Here is a 16,958-nt window from a genome sequence, read left to right as displayed (position 1 = left end):
GTGAAAGGGTTCAAAAAAGATTTACAAGGATGTTGCCAAGGTTGGAGGATTTGAGCTATAGGGAGAGATTGAATAGATTGGGCTGTTTTCCCTGGAGTGTCGGAGGCTGATGAGTGACCTTATAGAGGTTTATAAAATCATGAGGGCCATGGATAGGATAAATAGGCAAAGTCTTTTCCCTGGGGTGGGTGAGTCCAGAACTAGAGGGCAGAGGTTTAGGGTGAGAGGGGGAAGATGTAAAAGAGACCTAAGGAGCAACTTTTTCACACGGAGGGTTGTCCACCTGATGAAGGAGCAGTGCTCTGAAAGCTAGTGCTTCCAAATACATCTGTTGGACTATAACCTGGTGTTGTGTGATTTTTAACTTTGTGCACCCCAGTCCAACACTGGCACCTCCAAATCATGAATATTCGAAGAGGTGTGACAAAGTATTGAGGGAACATCCCCTCCCTGATGTATTGCAGTGTTTGCAGCTCAGCCTCTAGATCAATAGAGCCAAATTTTCTCACATCATAAACATTGCAAACATGTTGCCTTGGATTACATAAGAACTCCTGTTCTATAACCACCGCACATTATCTACCCTGCTATCTATATATTGTTTAACTAATTGTTTTTTTTCACTGTTTGTTTTAATTAATGTCTGTATTCCTACCTTTGCTTAAATTCTTATTATGTCAACAAATGTTCTACTTTCCCTGATTGAAATTTACTATTTCAAATAAGTAGGACATACTCATCTGTCATGCCCCTCAGATGCTGCCTGACCTGCTGTGTTTTTCCAGTGCTACACTTTTCAACTCTGACCTCCAGCATCTGCACTCCTCACTTTCTCATACTCATCTGTCAATCCAATGTACTTTACTACTATTAGTAAAGTTTGGTACAAGTAATTAAACATTACAATTCTTAAAATTAGCTGTGAGTTGAAAAATTAAAGAGAAAAATATCACCAACCAATCAATGACCCATAATCCTGAGATACTGCAGTTAGACATTTCCCAGAAGGCCAGCTCTAGAATCATGAATTGGATTTAATCACAAAGCTCCCATAACACTGCCCTATCTCCGGGTCTTTCTTCTCACCATTCCTTCAGATGTTGCTCTGTATCCACAATGTTCTCTCTTTGATGTTTTAGCTACTACTCTGTCTTTGGTCCTCCTGTCATCTGCTCTTTTAGCTGCTACTGTCTATCTCCAGGAACCTCTCTGTCCCATTCTTTAAGGTGCTGCTTTCTGTCTGTGGCCCCTGCTTTCTCCTGCTCTCTCTATATTAATTTAAATTTTAAACAACATTGACAATATTTTGAGTGATATTTAATTGATTTTATATCTGCTCTTGGCAAATTGAAACAATCTCTATGAACAAATGAAGTTCTTTGTGAGTTACATCTCATATCTTAATCACTTTCATCTACAGGTAAGGATCCAGCTTCAATAATTAATTCGCTAATCACAGCATGTTCTCTTCAATTCCTTCTGAAAAGAGAAAATGACATTCACATCAACAGGTACAAGCTAAAGCTTCTCAGCCTGGTTAATGTACAAATGAAAGAATGTAAAAAGGCATACGATACAGCGCAATGTACGTTCACTGTTCAAAATAATTTGTTATGGTATCTGACAGGCAGCAGGTAATTGAAGAGGATCATTAGGTTTGTGTTCTATGCAGATCTTCAAGATGCAATAAAGTACATGAACAGCTTGAGCACTAATTCACCCATGCAGTGTATGGGATATTATCAAAACCATAAACTGGTGTAATCTCGCATGTTTCAAATCAGGTTAAAGATTCATGAAAGGCAGTTCTGTCAGTCACAGGAGCCAAACAGCCTAATACATAAAGACTGGATAGACAGTGTTGAGTTGCTCAACTCCTGACTCCCCAAGGTCTCTCGACTTACCACAATACACATATCAGGAGAATGGTGTGAGTGATTGGATGTGCTCCACTTAGGTACATTGGTGCAGTTCCAATAACATTCAGAAGGTTACCACATAAATGACAGTCATAATGGCCTTGATATTCCTATGTTGAAACTTTATTGCTGGAACAGCACAGCAGGTCAGGCAGCATCCAGGGAACAGGAGATTCGACGTTTCGGGCACAGGCCCTTCTTCAGGCCCTTCTTCATTCCTGAAGAAGGGCCTGTGCCCGAAACGTCGAATCTCCTGTTCCCTGGATGCTGCCTGACCTGCTGTGCTGTTCCAGCAATAAAGTTTCAACTTTGATCTCCAGCATCTGCAGACCTCACTTTCTCCTTGATATTCCTATGGCCTGATAGCCATTTCTGCAGAGGAGACTCCCCCCAAGATCCAGTTCCCTCCCCTCTGAATAGCTGAGCAAGTGATTCCGTTCAAAGGCAATTAGGGATGGGCAATAAATGCTGTCCTTGCCATTCCACAAAAGAATAAAGAAAAATGCTAACAATTGGCATTTCTACAGAGTCGTTAATATAGTAAAATGTTCCATTTTGTTTCCCACAATTGTTATCAAAAATTATTTGACATTGAGCTACTTAAAGATGTTTAGAATGGTGACCAAAAGCTTGATCAAAGAGTTACATTTTAAGGTGCGTCTTGGAAGGCTTAAAGCCAGGTAGAGAGTGGAAATGTTGAAGTGAGGGATGACAGAATTTAGTGCTTCTAAGTGCTTTTCTATAAAATCTTTAATAATGGACTGTAGCATCTTTCCCAGTACCGACAGCCAATGGTGCAGTGATTACAATTGGAAAGCACAAAAGGATAAAAGTGGAAAATTCCAGAGTGAATGCAGGGTTATACAGATGGAAGAGCTTACAGAAATAGAGAGTTGATAACGTGAAGTATTTGAATGCGAGGGTGAGAAGTTAAAACTGTTGACAAATGTAATTACTTGTTAGAATAAAGCAAAGATAGGCCGTTCAACCCTTTGAGGCTGTTAGCAGCTGATTTACTCCATTGATCTACTTTGGCTCTAATTAATATCAATGAATATATCAATTTCATATTTAATGTTAGTAAGTTGGCATCAACTGTTTATTTCTCAGAGTGAATTCCGCACTTACACCACCATTTTGTCTTCTATCCTGAATGGCCTTATACTGGTTTTAATATGATGTTCCCTTGTTTAAAATTTCTATCAATAGAAATGGTTTCTCTCTTGCTATCCTATTAATTCCTTTCAAAGTAAAAGGAACTCAATTCAGTTGGTCTTAACCTTCTATAGAGCAGGAAAGACAAGATTAGTCTAGATAAAATGTTAGCATATTTTAAAACTGTTATCAGGCTAAGACCTGCTATCAAGGGCAGGGTAACATTGACATGACATTATAACTTTGCTTCTCTCTTCACAAAGGAGGACATAAGTAACATACCAGAAATCATGGGGAACAGTTTTTAATGAGAGAGAGAAAGAGAGAGAGAGAGAGAGAGAGAAACTATAGCAAATCTGTATAAGTAAAGAAATGATTTTGGAGAAATTGTAGGATTTTAGGCAGATAAATCCCCAGGACCTGGTAATCTACTTTCCAGAGTATTTAAGGAAGTGGTCCCAGAAATAGTGATTACATTAGTGGTCATCTTCCAAGGCTTTTTAGACTCCAGAACACTTCCTACAGATTGGACAATAGCTAATGTAAGGAGAAAGTGAGGACTGCAGATGCTGGAGATGAGAGCTGAAAATGTGTTGCTGGAAAAGCGCAGCAGGTCAGGCAGCATCCAAGGAGCAGGAGAATTGACGTTTCAGGCATGAGCCCTTCTTCAGGGTTGGCTAATGTAACCCTATTATTTAAAAAGGGAGGTAGAGAGAAAAGAGGGAATTACAGATTAGTGAGTCTGATGTAGGTAGTGGGAAATATGCTACAGCCCATTATTAAGGATTTTATTGCAAAGCACTTAGAAAACAGTGGTAGGATCAGATACAGTCAGCATGGATTGACAAAATGTACATGCTTGATAAATTACGGGAATTTTTCAAGGATGTAACTGGTAGAGTTGATGGGGGAGTCAGTGGATACACTTGGATTTTCAGAGCGCTTTTCAAAGAAGTCCCACATAAACAATTAATGTGCAAAATTAAAGCACATAGAATTGGGAGTAATATATTGAGATGGATTAAAAAGTTGAGCAGACAGGAAACAAGGAGTTGAAATAACAGGGTCCTTTTCTGAATGGCAATGACTAGTAGGTTGCCTCAGAGATTGATACTAGGACTCCAGCTATACATAATATATTATATAATTTAGATAAGGGAACTAAATATAATATCTCAAAATTTGAAGAAGATACAAAGCTGTGTGGAAGGGTGAGCTGTGAGGAGGATGCAGAGATGTAGCAGTGTGATTTGGACAGATTGAGTGAGTGGGCCAATGCATGGCAGATGCAGTGTAATGTGGATAAATGTGAGGTTGTCCATTCTGGTAGCAAAAATAGGAAGGCAGATTTTTATCTGAATGGCTATAAGTTGGAAGAGGGAATGTTGAACGAAATCCGAGTGTCGTTGCGTACCAGTTGCTGAAGGTAAACATGCAGGTATAGCAGGCAGTAAAGAAGCAAACTGTATGTTGGCCTCCATAGCAAGAGAATTCAAGTACAAGACCAAGGATGTCTTCCTGCAATTATACAGAGCTTTAGTGAAGACACACCTAGAATATTGTGTGCACTTTTGGTCTCCTTATCTGGGGAAGGATGTTCTTGCTACAAAGGGAGTGCAGCAAAGTTTTACCAAATTGATTTCTGGGATGGCAAGACTGACATATGAGGAGAGATTGAGAAGGTTAGGATTGTTTCACTGGAGTTCAGAAGATGAGGGGAGATCTCATAAAATTCAAAAGGACTAGACAGATTATACTCAGGAAGGATGATCTTAATGGTTTTTCAGAACCAGAGGTTATATTTAAAGGATAAAGGGAAAACCTGTTAGGACTGAGATGAAGAGAAATGTCTTCACCCAGAAAATGGTGAGCTGTGGAATTCACTATCACAGAAACACATGATGTGTTTTCATGAAAAAGGAGCTCTTGTGGATCAAGGGATATTGGTGCTGGTGGTGGTAATAGTTGGGGGAGTGGGGGAGAGCAGGAGGGGGTTAGGGTGTTGAGCTGGATGATCAGCCATGATTGTAATGTATGACAGAGCAGGCTCAAGGGGGTGAATGGTAAACTCCTGCTCCTAACTTTTTTGTTTCTATGTTTTTGCTTCAATGATATGAAATTAGGTTTCAGAGGGCTTCTGAGAGACAACAAAAGATTATTTGACAATCTAGTGATCATCCCACTCATTTGCTTGCTGAGATAAAATTGCTCGTTTAACTTTGCCAATGATTATTGGCAAGATAATGTTCTGAAAACAGAGCAGGGGGTCGGGGTGTGGGCGGTGATAATGGGAGGAGATTACTATTGCAGTGGACCATTTTAGAAATAGAAGGACAATGTGAATTAACATTTGTAAAAATTAGATGAGATGCTTCAACCTAAATGTTACAAAGCATTCACATCCATAAGTGTACATGTACACATATTGATACACACACTGCATGAAAGTACCCAAGCCAGAAATTTATACAGCAGTGTGATTAACAGTGCATGGGGATGACACATGAATAGGCAATGACCTAGTGGTATTATCGCTGTACATTTAATCCAGAGGTCCAGGTGCTGATCTGCAGACCTAAGTTCAAATCCCTCCATGGCAGATGGTGGAATTTGAATGCAATAAAAATCTGAAATTAAGAGTCTAATGTCAGAAAAATACATCTGGTTCACTAATATCCTTCAAAGAAGGAAACTGCCATCTTTACCTGGCCTGGTCTACAGATCCACAGCAATATAGTTGACATCCCTGGGATGGGCAATAAATGCCAGCCTCAAGATTAGAGTGGTGCTGGAAAAGCACAGCAGGTCAGGCAGCATCCCAGGAGCAGGAAAATTGACATTTCGGGCAAAAGCCCTTCATCAGGAATCAAGGGCTTTTGCTCGAAACGTCGATTTTCCTGCTCCTTAGATGCTGCCTGACCTGCTGTGCTTTTCCAGCACCACTTTAATCTTGACTCTGATCTCCAGCATCTGCAGTCCTCACTTTCGCCTAATAAATGCCAGCCTGGCTAGTAGGACCCTCATCCTGCAAGTGAATTTTTAAAAAATGTTGTTTTGATTAAATATGCACACAGCTCAGCTAACTGTATTTGCGTGTACGTGCTGCTCTCCGAACCTCCATCAGCACAGACATTGCATCAATGTTTCAGTCCTCATGAATGGATAATCTGGTCTCATCCCTGCATGCCTCTAGTTTTAATGAGTTCCATTAAGGCTGCCGATATTCTTGTGAGAACATATTTTTTATGATTCCTTTTAAATGAATACTGGCCGAGATCATTTAATGTGTAAGCCGTCCTTTGCATTCTTAGACATAAATAAATAGTGGTTGTTTTACTATTTAAAAAGCAGCTGATGAATGTTTTTAAAATCTTGAAATAGTCCCAGAAAATCCTCCTTATAGGGCTGTTCTAGAGTTCATGGAAATGGTCATCTTTCCACATCTCTTACATGTCTCTCCTTGGACATTGATTATGCAGATACATTTTGAAAAGAAAATTCATTCATAGAAGCACACAGATAAGAAAGAGGCTAATCTGCCCAGCCTGCTCTTTCCCCATAGCACTGCAATTCTTTTCCCTCCTAGTACTTACCCTGTTGCTTTTTGAAAGGAATGATTGAAACTGCTTCCACCACCATCTTTCTGGCAGTACATTCCAGTTCACAATAACACAATTGCATACAAAAATCTTTCCTCCTCTGATTCTTTTAGCAATTATCTTAAATCTGTCTCTACTGATGATTGATCCTCCTGCCAGTGGAAGTAATATTTATCTTTTGTACATATGATTTTGACCAGGTTACAAACACTTTGTCTGCTTTTTAACTGGCTCCTTTCTCTCTTTGTTTTACAAAGAAGGTATTTGTGACTCTCAACATTCTTTCTTGTCTTTTCTTCATTTTTAATCAACCAGTCTCCAGATTTTACAGTTTATATCCTCCCCAAATCCTATTCTAAAGCAGCAAGGGCATAATGCATAATTTCTGACTGCAATTCATTATTTTACACAAATGCAAAACTGGTTACACTCCTTTCTTTTACTTTGCCAAATGTCTGCCGTGGCTCAATGGGTCGGGCTTTTACTTTTCAGAAAAACATAGGATCAAGCTACACTCTGGATACTTCACCATGTACTCAAGGTGATAAATCCAGTGAATTTTGGCGTCAGAGATTCCACCACCGTCAGAGATGCTAGCCCCTCATGTACATATGAAATATCCTATAATGCTGGTTAAAGGAAAGCAAAGGATTTCTCCTCAAGGCACTGAGGAGAATGTTCAACACTAAAACAAATTATCAGGTCCTCATTTTTATTTGTGGGACTTGACTATGTGTACTGTAATGGTGGCTTCACTATCTATAAAGAGTTTTGGGGAGCTCCAAGACCATGAATATGAAAGCCAATTTTTACTTTCTTCCTCAAAAGCCAGATAGTACTGCGAACCTTTCTGAGTTATCTCATCTTTTCAGTTTCAGGGATGGAATGTATCAGGGAGTTAATACTTGATCTGCATTTCTCGCTGTATCAAAAATTTAAAAATTGACAGAGTATATCCCTGCAGACTGAAATGTTGGCAGCCAGTAACAGATTCTTGCTTCTCAGACACAGATGATGCTTATAAAGAGTAGATTCTCATAGGGATAAAAGTGCATCTCCCAGGATCTACACCAACTAGAGAATTATGCCTGGTTCAGTGGTACATCTCATTACATTCTTCATTTGCACATTGCAATGGTATGGGGTATGGATGCATCAATGATTGCAAATTAAGCCTAAGTCATGCTATACTTATATCTAAAAATTAGCGATAATCATATTCACCCAGCATTTTACAAACTCATTGAAATCTGCACAGGCATTATTTTCCTTCCTCCTAATGTGCTGACCTATATGTAGTTTCATACAGTGCAAACCTATAATACCTTAAATGAGTGGCTATTCTTTATATGTGAACTCAGAATGGCAGCAATCTACCTAATAATGGCAGTAAGTCCTGCCTGTACACTTATCCACATATGCATTATCCATCTGCAGTAATATTCCTAACAAACTTTTTCCTCCCTCTTTCTTAACCCAGAATTACTGAACCAATTTCTCCCCTTCAATTCCATAAATTAAAGCTCTGAAATTTAATCCCTCTCTGAAAGTTGAGAGAATGATCCATGCTGACAGTTCAGCACATAACAGAGAGTCCTGCACTGTTGGAACTGGTGCATCTGTTCAATGAAATGCTAAATCTGTTAACCTTTGTGGTCATGGTATGATGTGATTCACTCTCTTTGAAGCACTTTGAAATGTTTCTGAGAGGTGGCGTCAAGTTGATTTAATTATATGAAAATGTTAAAGAACATATCAAAATACAGACATTCTACAACTCAAGGCTTCTTTAATAACTATCAACCTGAGTTCTATTGCATCCTAGTGAAGACAAAATGAGGGAAGTTTTTCAAGCATTTACTTTCCCATACCTGATATCTCCCATTTCCAGTTCTGCCTCAGTTTATCTGCTTCTGAACCATTTATTCATTTCTTTGTTAACTCTAGATATCACTATTTTAACTCTGTCAAAATTAACCCCACATAAACTTAAAATTTTCTCAAAAATATCAGCTCACACTAAATCCCATTTTCCCATCAATCGGTGCTTGCTGACATCTGTTGGCTCCAGGTCCAGCAATGCCACAAATTTAAAATGTTTATCCTGTTTTAAAAACCCCATCAAGGCTTTGTCATTCTGTAGACACCAACTAGTCCATAAACAGTGGAGTGGATACATGTTTTTTGCCAAGCCTCCCTTCCAGTCCTGTAGTTGTAATTTGTGCAGGATTATAATTCACAAAGTGCTACTTGGCCTCTGGTATTTTCACTGAGAAATTCATGGGCCCTGTCACAGCTGTACACAACACACAGTCAGAAAAAGCTGGGAATTAAACTGGTCTATGGTGCTCAGATATATGCTGCCTTCAACTGGACAGTCCATGTTTGTTATAAAGAGTGGATTGGTTGTTAACAAGAGGATGGAAGTGTAAAATATGAGCCAAGAGGAGGATGAGGGTTTTATTTTATGTGTAACAACCTGTTATCTGCTGAAAGCTTAAGGAAGCAGATTCATTAATTACTTCGTAAAGGATTTATACCTAAAGACATTTTAGACCAAAGGGGAAAGAGAGTGAGTCCAATCGAACAGCTCTTCAAAAGAGCTGTGGCTGAATGGTTATCTCCTATACTGTTGATTCTCTGGCTTTTCAGCATGCAGCCTGCACTGATCCAATCTCTGTCGTATGAATCCATCAAATGTAACTCAACAATGAAGAACTTGTGGCTGGATGTTTTATGACAGATAATAATGGGAGCAATTTCACACTTTGCAAAGAACAATAGCACACAAGGCTTAACAGTTCCAGTCCCCCTTCAGAGAAAGGAGCCACCATCACTCATATTGGCCTAGACTTTAAAACTGATTCCAAATAGATGTGAGAGAACCAGTTGGTCCACAGAATATATGGCTGTTTGAAACAGCTATCCAATTAGTCCAATGCCGCTCTTCTCTTTCCCCTTAACCATGCATTTTTGTTTTAATTCATCAAGTTTGCTTTTGAAAGTTGTTACAGAATCTGATTCCACTATCTCTTCAAGCAGCGTATTCCAGATCATAACAATTTATTGCATAAAAAGAAAATTCTTCTCAGTCTCCTCTGCCTCATTTGCCCATTACTCAAAACTGTACTCTCTAGTTACTGACTCTTTTGCCTGTAGAAACAATTTCTGCTTAATGACCCTATCAAACTCCTTCATTAAAACTAACCTTTTGTCCCAACATTTGGGCAGGTAGTATTGAAAGATAAAGGGAGCAATGAGTACACATAGTAGCAAAATAGAATGGGCTGAGGCATGAGCAGCCTGAAAGGAAGTTAAGGACTGGTTTACTAGGCAAGAGGTCTAAAGTCACAATGTAACCTGACTGAAAACGATTTCAGTTCATTTTCACTGCATTTTTCTCTTTTCTTATTTTCCAGAAAAGCAGATGAAACCATCTATTGAAATGTACTGGAAGTACAAAGGGATCAAATGAGAAGTTACCATAAAGAAAATTGGAATAGGGAAATATCATGAATTATACAGACGAGAAAGTTACGACACCTCAGTTTAATAGCTAGAGTTTCAAGGACAGTTTTGATTTTAGAGCTACAGAACAATTCAGCATCATTTATTGAGCAGGTGAGTGTTATTGGAAGATTTTGCTCACAAACCCCCTCAGAGCACAAGGGGATGGCTCTGCACAGTTTCATTCTCTGGGTCTCACTAGCCTCGTTGATGAATGCTGCTGGTGTTTATGGTGACTGCTGGCTCATTGAAGGGGAGAAAGGGTTTGTGTGGCTGGCCATTTGTAGCCAAAACCAACCACCATACGAATCCATTCCTCAGCACATCAACAGTACCATAGTGGACCTACGGCTGAATGAGAACAAGATCAAAAGCGTCCAGTATTCCTCGCTCAATAGGTTTGGTAACCTGACAGAACTCAATCTGACCAAGAATCAGATTTCTTACATTGAGGATGGAGCCTTCTCTGCTCAGTACAACCTGCGTGTTTTGCAACTGGGATTCAATAAACTTCGGAACATCACGGAGGGAATCCTGCGGGGGCTGGGCAGGCTTGAATACCTCTATCTCCAGGCCAATCTCATTGAGGTGGTGAGCCCCAATTCTTTTTGGGAATGTCCCAATGTAATGAACATCGACCTTTCCATGAACCGGTTGCAAACCTTGGAAAGTTCCACCTTCCTCGGTCTTGGCAAGCTCACCACTTGTGAACTCTACGGCAATCCATTTTATTGTTCCTGTGATCTACTGGGCTTCTTGAAATGGCTGGTGCAGTTCAACAACACCACCAGGAGCTACGATCGAACTCAATGTACATCTCCTTCAGATTTTGCTGGGTATCTTTTGCTGAACCAAGGCCAGGCCAGTTCCAAGGATGCATTGAGTGTACTTGCTTCAATGTGCAATGAAGACCTTGACTCTGTTGATCCCAGGTTTATCTTCACACAGAAACCCTCAACTACTACTGTCCCAGAAAGTCCCTGCGAAGCTGAAGATTGCCCATCAGGTGAAGAGTCTACTCCATTGATATCCTTTCAGACCCCCATCATGAATATTGACGATACACCAGTAATAAAGTTAAAAGAGATCACCTACACAACAGCAACCCTTCTGGTCCACATTCCATTCCCTATTCGGAAAGAAAACATCCTGGTACAATATAACAACAGCATGTATACGGACATAAAGAGCCTATCCACAGAAAAGGAGGAAATTAAAATTGAAGAATTAATTCCCCATACTAATTATACATATTGTGTGGCTTCCATTCAAAATTCGCTGAGATACAATCAAACTTGTGTAACCTTCTCAACAAGGGCTAAAGCCAAAGCAAAGCCATTGCCTGCCACTTCCAATACCACTCATTACATCATGACCATTCTGGGTTGCCTCTTTGGGGTAGTCATCATCTTGGGTGTGACCTATTACTGTCTGCGTAAAAAAAAAGAGGAACAAGTAAAGAACAAGAAATCAGGAAATGCCAAGAAGACAATCATTGAGCTGAAATATGCCCCAGAGTTGGAGACCATCACCATCACCCAAATGGCACAGAAGCCAGTCCCACCCTCCGACATGATGTCATCCAGGATGCCTTTCCTACCTTCAGCAGGGGATCTGGAAGAGTACAATCTCCGGGAGGTGATTGAAAGTCCGAAGCTCAGTCGAGGAAACTATATGGATGTGAGGACAGGTGAACATCCATATCACAGAGATATCCTCGAGAGTATGTTTGGAGAGAGTCAGGACTCTGCCGCTGAAATATCAACCATAGCAAAAGAAGTGGATCAAGTGAATCTGATCATCAATAACTGCATTGATGCTCTGCAGACAGAGTCCAGCTCCTTCCGAGGTCCTAGTGCTAGGACCTTGGCATCAGTGGAGCCCCAGGACTTTTTGGTTTCCGAACAGTCCCAGGGAAAATCAGGGTTCCTGTCCCCTATTTACCGGGAAAGCTACCACCCACTAAAGAGACATAGCAGTATGGACGCAGCACCCAAATGTCCCAGCATCTCTTCTAACTGCTCTGTGCGCAGTCCTCGATCAGTGCGTTCTGAGATCTATGCTGGTCCCAGGTACAAATCAGAAGCAAAATACATTGAAAGGACCTCTCCAACACGCAGTGCCATCCTAAGCGGAACCCCATGTCGCATTGTGAGATCAGAAACAGGGCAAAAGCAGCCCTACAGTGACCACTCACACCTCTATGCTGGCTTGCATCATGGAGAGCGAAAGCAGATGAGGAGTCCAAGTCCATGTGTCCTTGAAGCCCTCCCACGATCTCGATCCAGGAGAAATTTGGCCTACACTCAGTTCTCCCCCCAGTACCACAGCGTCAGCTATGCCTCCAGCCCAGAATACTCCAGCAAACCCTCTAAGGGGGTCTGGGAGCGTTACAAACCTCATGAGAAGTGGCACAGGAAGGATGAATACCTTGCTGCAGGGTATGCGCTGAGGAAGAAAGTACAATTCGCAACAGATGAGGACTTGCATGATATTCTAGATTACTGGAAAGGAGTTTCCAGTCAGCACAAATCTTGACTCCTCACTCATCAAGACTAAATTGGACCAAAAAAAACATGAAAATATCTGTTTTTACCCAATTATATTAACTTCTTAAAAAGAACTGAATGCACTAAGAATTCTTGAAACTGAACTCTAAAACCTGTGTAAAGGATTTCTCTTTTTCTCCCTCACTATATATATATGCATATATATAATATATATATGTGTATATATATATATGATATATAATAAAAAGGAAATCCAATGCCTTGGAATATTGGATATTATTTATCGCATGACTCTGTCCTGTGACTGTGACTCACTGTAGTGTACATGGGGCATTGTTCGTTGTACAATGTACACCGTGACTGGACTGTGCCGTGTAATTGTAGCTCACACACTGCTCACACCTTGCATTGTACAGTAATATTTACCAGTAAGATTCCCCCCCCCCTCCTTTGCCCCTGCAGTTCTGTACAGATAAATTTCTATATTTGCAATGATGTTTCTGGATTTTTTTGCCTGTTTGTATCAGGTTTTAATTGCGGATTTTACAGAATAGTCTGTTTGGTTCCCAGTGAATGTCTAACAACTGGCCCTGAGCTTTGGATAAAACTGGACTGGTGAAAGAAATGCACTGAGTGGTTTCTTCTGTCACATTCTCTTTCTGTCTCATTGGTCGAAGTAATGGGTTTTCTCATCTGGAGTGAAATCTTCACCTGCAAAAGGAGCAAAGGAAAGAGAGTAAAAGAGACAGAGAGGAAGATATAGAAAGGAACAAACACAAAGAAACAGAGGAAGTTAGAGAGAAACCAAAAAAGGAAATAAAAAGAATTAAAACAAGGAAAACAATACTTATATTTCTGTAATGTCTTTCCTGACCACAGGATGCTATAAAAATAATTTACAGCCAATGACATACTTTGAAGAATGAGGAGTGATTTACTGAAAACCCCTTCTACCCCAAGTGTTAACTTTTCATGTCCAAATCTAAATAATCACTGCTTCAGGTGACTTGATCTTGGGGCATATCACAGCAGTGGTCAATCTTGTTCTCATCTCCCAAACCGCCACTTGGACATGCATATACATGGCTGCCTTATCATTCACATCGGTGTAAGTGACCTTAAATCTATTAAGGCCTACAACAGTTTCCTTTTGCCCTTTTCTCTCAGACAAGCCTTTCACTGAAGCCAACCAACTAACCGTGTGATTCAAAAAAATGCAGTACAGTTATTGTTCAAGTACTAATGACTCATTTGTTTAAAGTTTTAAACATGTGATAAAGGTCACTCAGATGAATTAAAATCAGATAATACAGCATCCATTCCAGCTCAGTGCCAGACAATTATGTAATGCAGAATCCATTCAGATCATACCAAGAAAGATAAAATTTGCAAGCAAGACATTTTCAATTTATTTATTTTAAATAGGTAACGTCCGCAGCTGGAGTAAGATGTAGCTTCTTTTTGCTAGCAGCAATGGGAAATGTGTATGGATCATTAATAAATGCTGAAAGATACAGAGAACAGCAAAACCTGACAAAACAATGGTAAGAGTTATAAAATGAGAGTATGAGAAGAAATCTGCAAAGGATATGAAAATCAACACACAAAAAACTAAGGTGTAAAAAGGCAGGTAATCAGGAGCAATGTGGAGCCCATTCAAAAATACTTGATAATTCTGACATTTTCAAAGAAAATAAGGAAATGGGGGACATGCTAAATCATTAAAATCTATATATCCTGCAGAGAAAATGGTCAGCGTGCTGGAACGTACAAGCAAGTTCATAATGAATCAAGGCAAGGACGCACCAAAATTAATCCAAGCAAAATAACAGGAATGCAGAAAATAATGATACTAAAGAGTGACAAATTCTCAAGACTAGGAAGGTTTCTCCCCCAGAGTTTGAAGAAAGTTAGAACATTGCAGCCACCCTAATTATAATTTTCCAAATTCTGTTGATTCAAGAACCATTCTCCTTTAGACTGGAAAACTGTATATGTCACATCACTATTTCAGAAAGATATAAGAGGAAAACATGAAATTATACACCAGATACTAACGTCAGTGTTATGAAATTATTAGAGTCTATATTTAGACTTAGAATGAACACCTTGAACATTTTCAGCTGATCAGAGACAACCAACATGGACTCATAGAGGCAAGATCGTGTCTGAGAAACGCAATTAATTTTTTGAACAAGTGACCAGAGATGTTAACAAGGGAATATCCATCAATGCTATTTATATGGGTTTCAGAAAGGCATTTGATAAAAGATCTCCACATGAAACAGTCACCTCAAGTTAAACTTCATAGAATTGAAGATAAATTATTGATTTGTCTTTGTGTTGGGAGACAAAGTAGAGATATTGGCAAGTACACTAATTGTAATAATGTAACTAGTGGTGCTTTGGGAACCTCAACCATTCACTGTATTTATTAAGCACTTATATGATGGAATGGAAAGCCACATATTCAAATTTGCTGAAGGCATGAAGATTCATTTGGTATTGCAACAGCCTGAAAAGACAAATCTGTGGCAAAGACATACTCTTGCTCCTGTGTTCCTGAATCAGACGAAACTATTGAAACCAGACCGGATAAAACATTTTGGCCATGATGATCCAGAAAGAGCAAAATATGAGCTTCTACCTAAGTTTTACAGAGGAACTGCTCATTCCACACTCGAGTGCCATCTTCTGACAGGTTCATACTCCCAGTTCATCCACAACAGATTTAAAACCAGTTGTTCACAGTTACTCAAAATAGCCATTGTTGAATTTTTCCCTATTTTTGATCCCCCAAAGTTCTAACATTTTAGTTGCTTCTGAATTGTTCTTCCTCTCCACCTTTACCTTTAGCTTAAAATTAAGACTCATGGCATGAGAATGTAATCACATTCGTATATCTGTGCCACATCATGTGGGAACACTACTGTCTTCCACAATTTCTGAAATGAAAGTCAATTCTTTGTTTTCAACACCTTCTGTTGTTTTCCTGTTTTTTTCCTGTTTTTTGATTCAGAATATTACCATGGTGGGAAAATCCTGAGCTGACATAATCACACCTAATGGATCAATGAGGAAGCATTTAACCATTGTACATTAAGATTAACTGGATACATCCACATAACTATAGGAAAGGAAAGGGTCATGTGGGTGAATAAGGCCTACTCCTTCCAATTACCTGCATGCTTATTGTTCTGTGGTAAATTCATCTTCCAAAGAAGGTAGATAAACATGGGGTTAAACTTGCAAGTCTTGATATAGCTCTCAAGTAAACATTTTCTTGTTTAATTACTAATGTTTGACTTGTAAATGTGCCTCCATTCTTTCATATTCTGAGAACGTTGTATTAAGAAAGATATTTATGTCAAGTAATCAATATGAACTTGAGTAGTGACTGTGATAGGATTTTGGATCCTTGATGGCACAGAATAGAAGGGTGGGGTGGGAGGCTGGTTATCTTCAACAATCCTAATACTGTTCTCTCTCAATATCCATGTGCAAACCTTTCAGAAGGAGATGATTGGCTGTTAATGGAGAGAATTATTTTAGCTTGATTTCTTCCCTTCCCCAACTCCACTTTCCCTCACCCTTTTACAGCTCAGGGTAAATCATAAATCAACCAATTGAGCTGGGAGGGATTTTATATGACTGCCAAGAATGTTGTAGTTTTCATTGATGGGAGGTATTGAACATGATATTCAGAATCCTCCTGTTCTTGTTTTTCAAATTAAGGAATCAAAATGGTGATGGGTATGAGGGAAACTGCAAAATGATTTAATTTAATTTAATTTAATTTGATTTTATTCAATTTAATTTCAGTCACAATCTACAGGGAATGCCAAAATGCATTTATATAATGTTTTTAATGGAATAAAACATCAAAAAGCGTTTCACAAATGTGATACCAAGCCACATATAGAGGAAATAGGGCAGCTGGCCAAATTTCCAGTTGAAAAGCTAGATTTTATGGAGAGCACCAAGAAGGAGAGAGAGGCGGAGAGGTTTAGAGGAAATTTCAGAGCTCACTGCTAAGGGAACCAAATATGAGGCAGTTCCCCAAAGCTACAGGTTATGTCAAAAATCTGTCCTTGAGTTTTAAATGATTGCAAATTGCTCAAAGGAAAACTCATGAGGTAAATAATCTGACAGTGTTAAAATCTAGGAAAGGAATGAGTTAAAACATGGAACCAGTGTAACAAGTTTAGATTTGAGCAAGCCGAAAAGTAGAGGCATTGATAGGTAGTACAAAAAATGCTCTGAAAAGC

At 39.4% G+C, this 16,958-nt stretch overlaps 1 protein-coding gene across 4 annotated transcripts in view; it reads left to right on the top strand.

The window, feature by feature from the left end:
* The window catches only part of LOC122560762 (protein ELFN1-like), a 195,493-nt gene extending 182,031 nt beyond the window's left edge, over positions 1-13,462 (top strand). For 3 of the 4 annotated variants that reach the window (XM_043711821.1, XM_043711823.1, XM_043711822.1), the window contains exons 2-3: positions 1,421-1,511; positions 10,093-13,462. In XM_043711821.1, the coding sequence (XP_043567756.1) occupies positions 10,346-12,718 (2,373 nt within the window). In that variant the 5' untranslated portion in view covers positions 1,421-1,511; positions 10,093-10,345 and the 3' untranslated portion in view covers positions 12,719-13,462. The remainder of the gene's footprint in view (positions 1-1,420; positions 1,512-10,092) is intronic. The other variant, XM_043711824.1, reaches the window with a different exon arrangement.
* The last annotated feature ends 3,496 nt before the right edge of the window (positions 13,463-16,958 follow it).

This window comes from Chiloscyllium plagiosum, chromosome 21 (genome assembly GCF_004010195.1).
Source record: "Chiloscyllium plagiosum isolate BGI_BamShark_2017 chromosome 21, ASM401019v2, whole genome shotgun sequence".
Taxonomy (NCBI): Eukaryota; Metazoa; Chordata; class Chondrichthyes; order Orectolobiformes; family Hemiscylliidae; genus Chiloscyllium; species Chiloscyllium plagiosum.
Note: the sequence above shows the minus strand (reverse complement) of the source record. Positions and strands in the feature narration are given on the sequence as shown.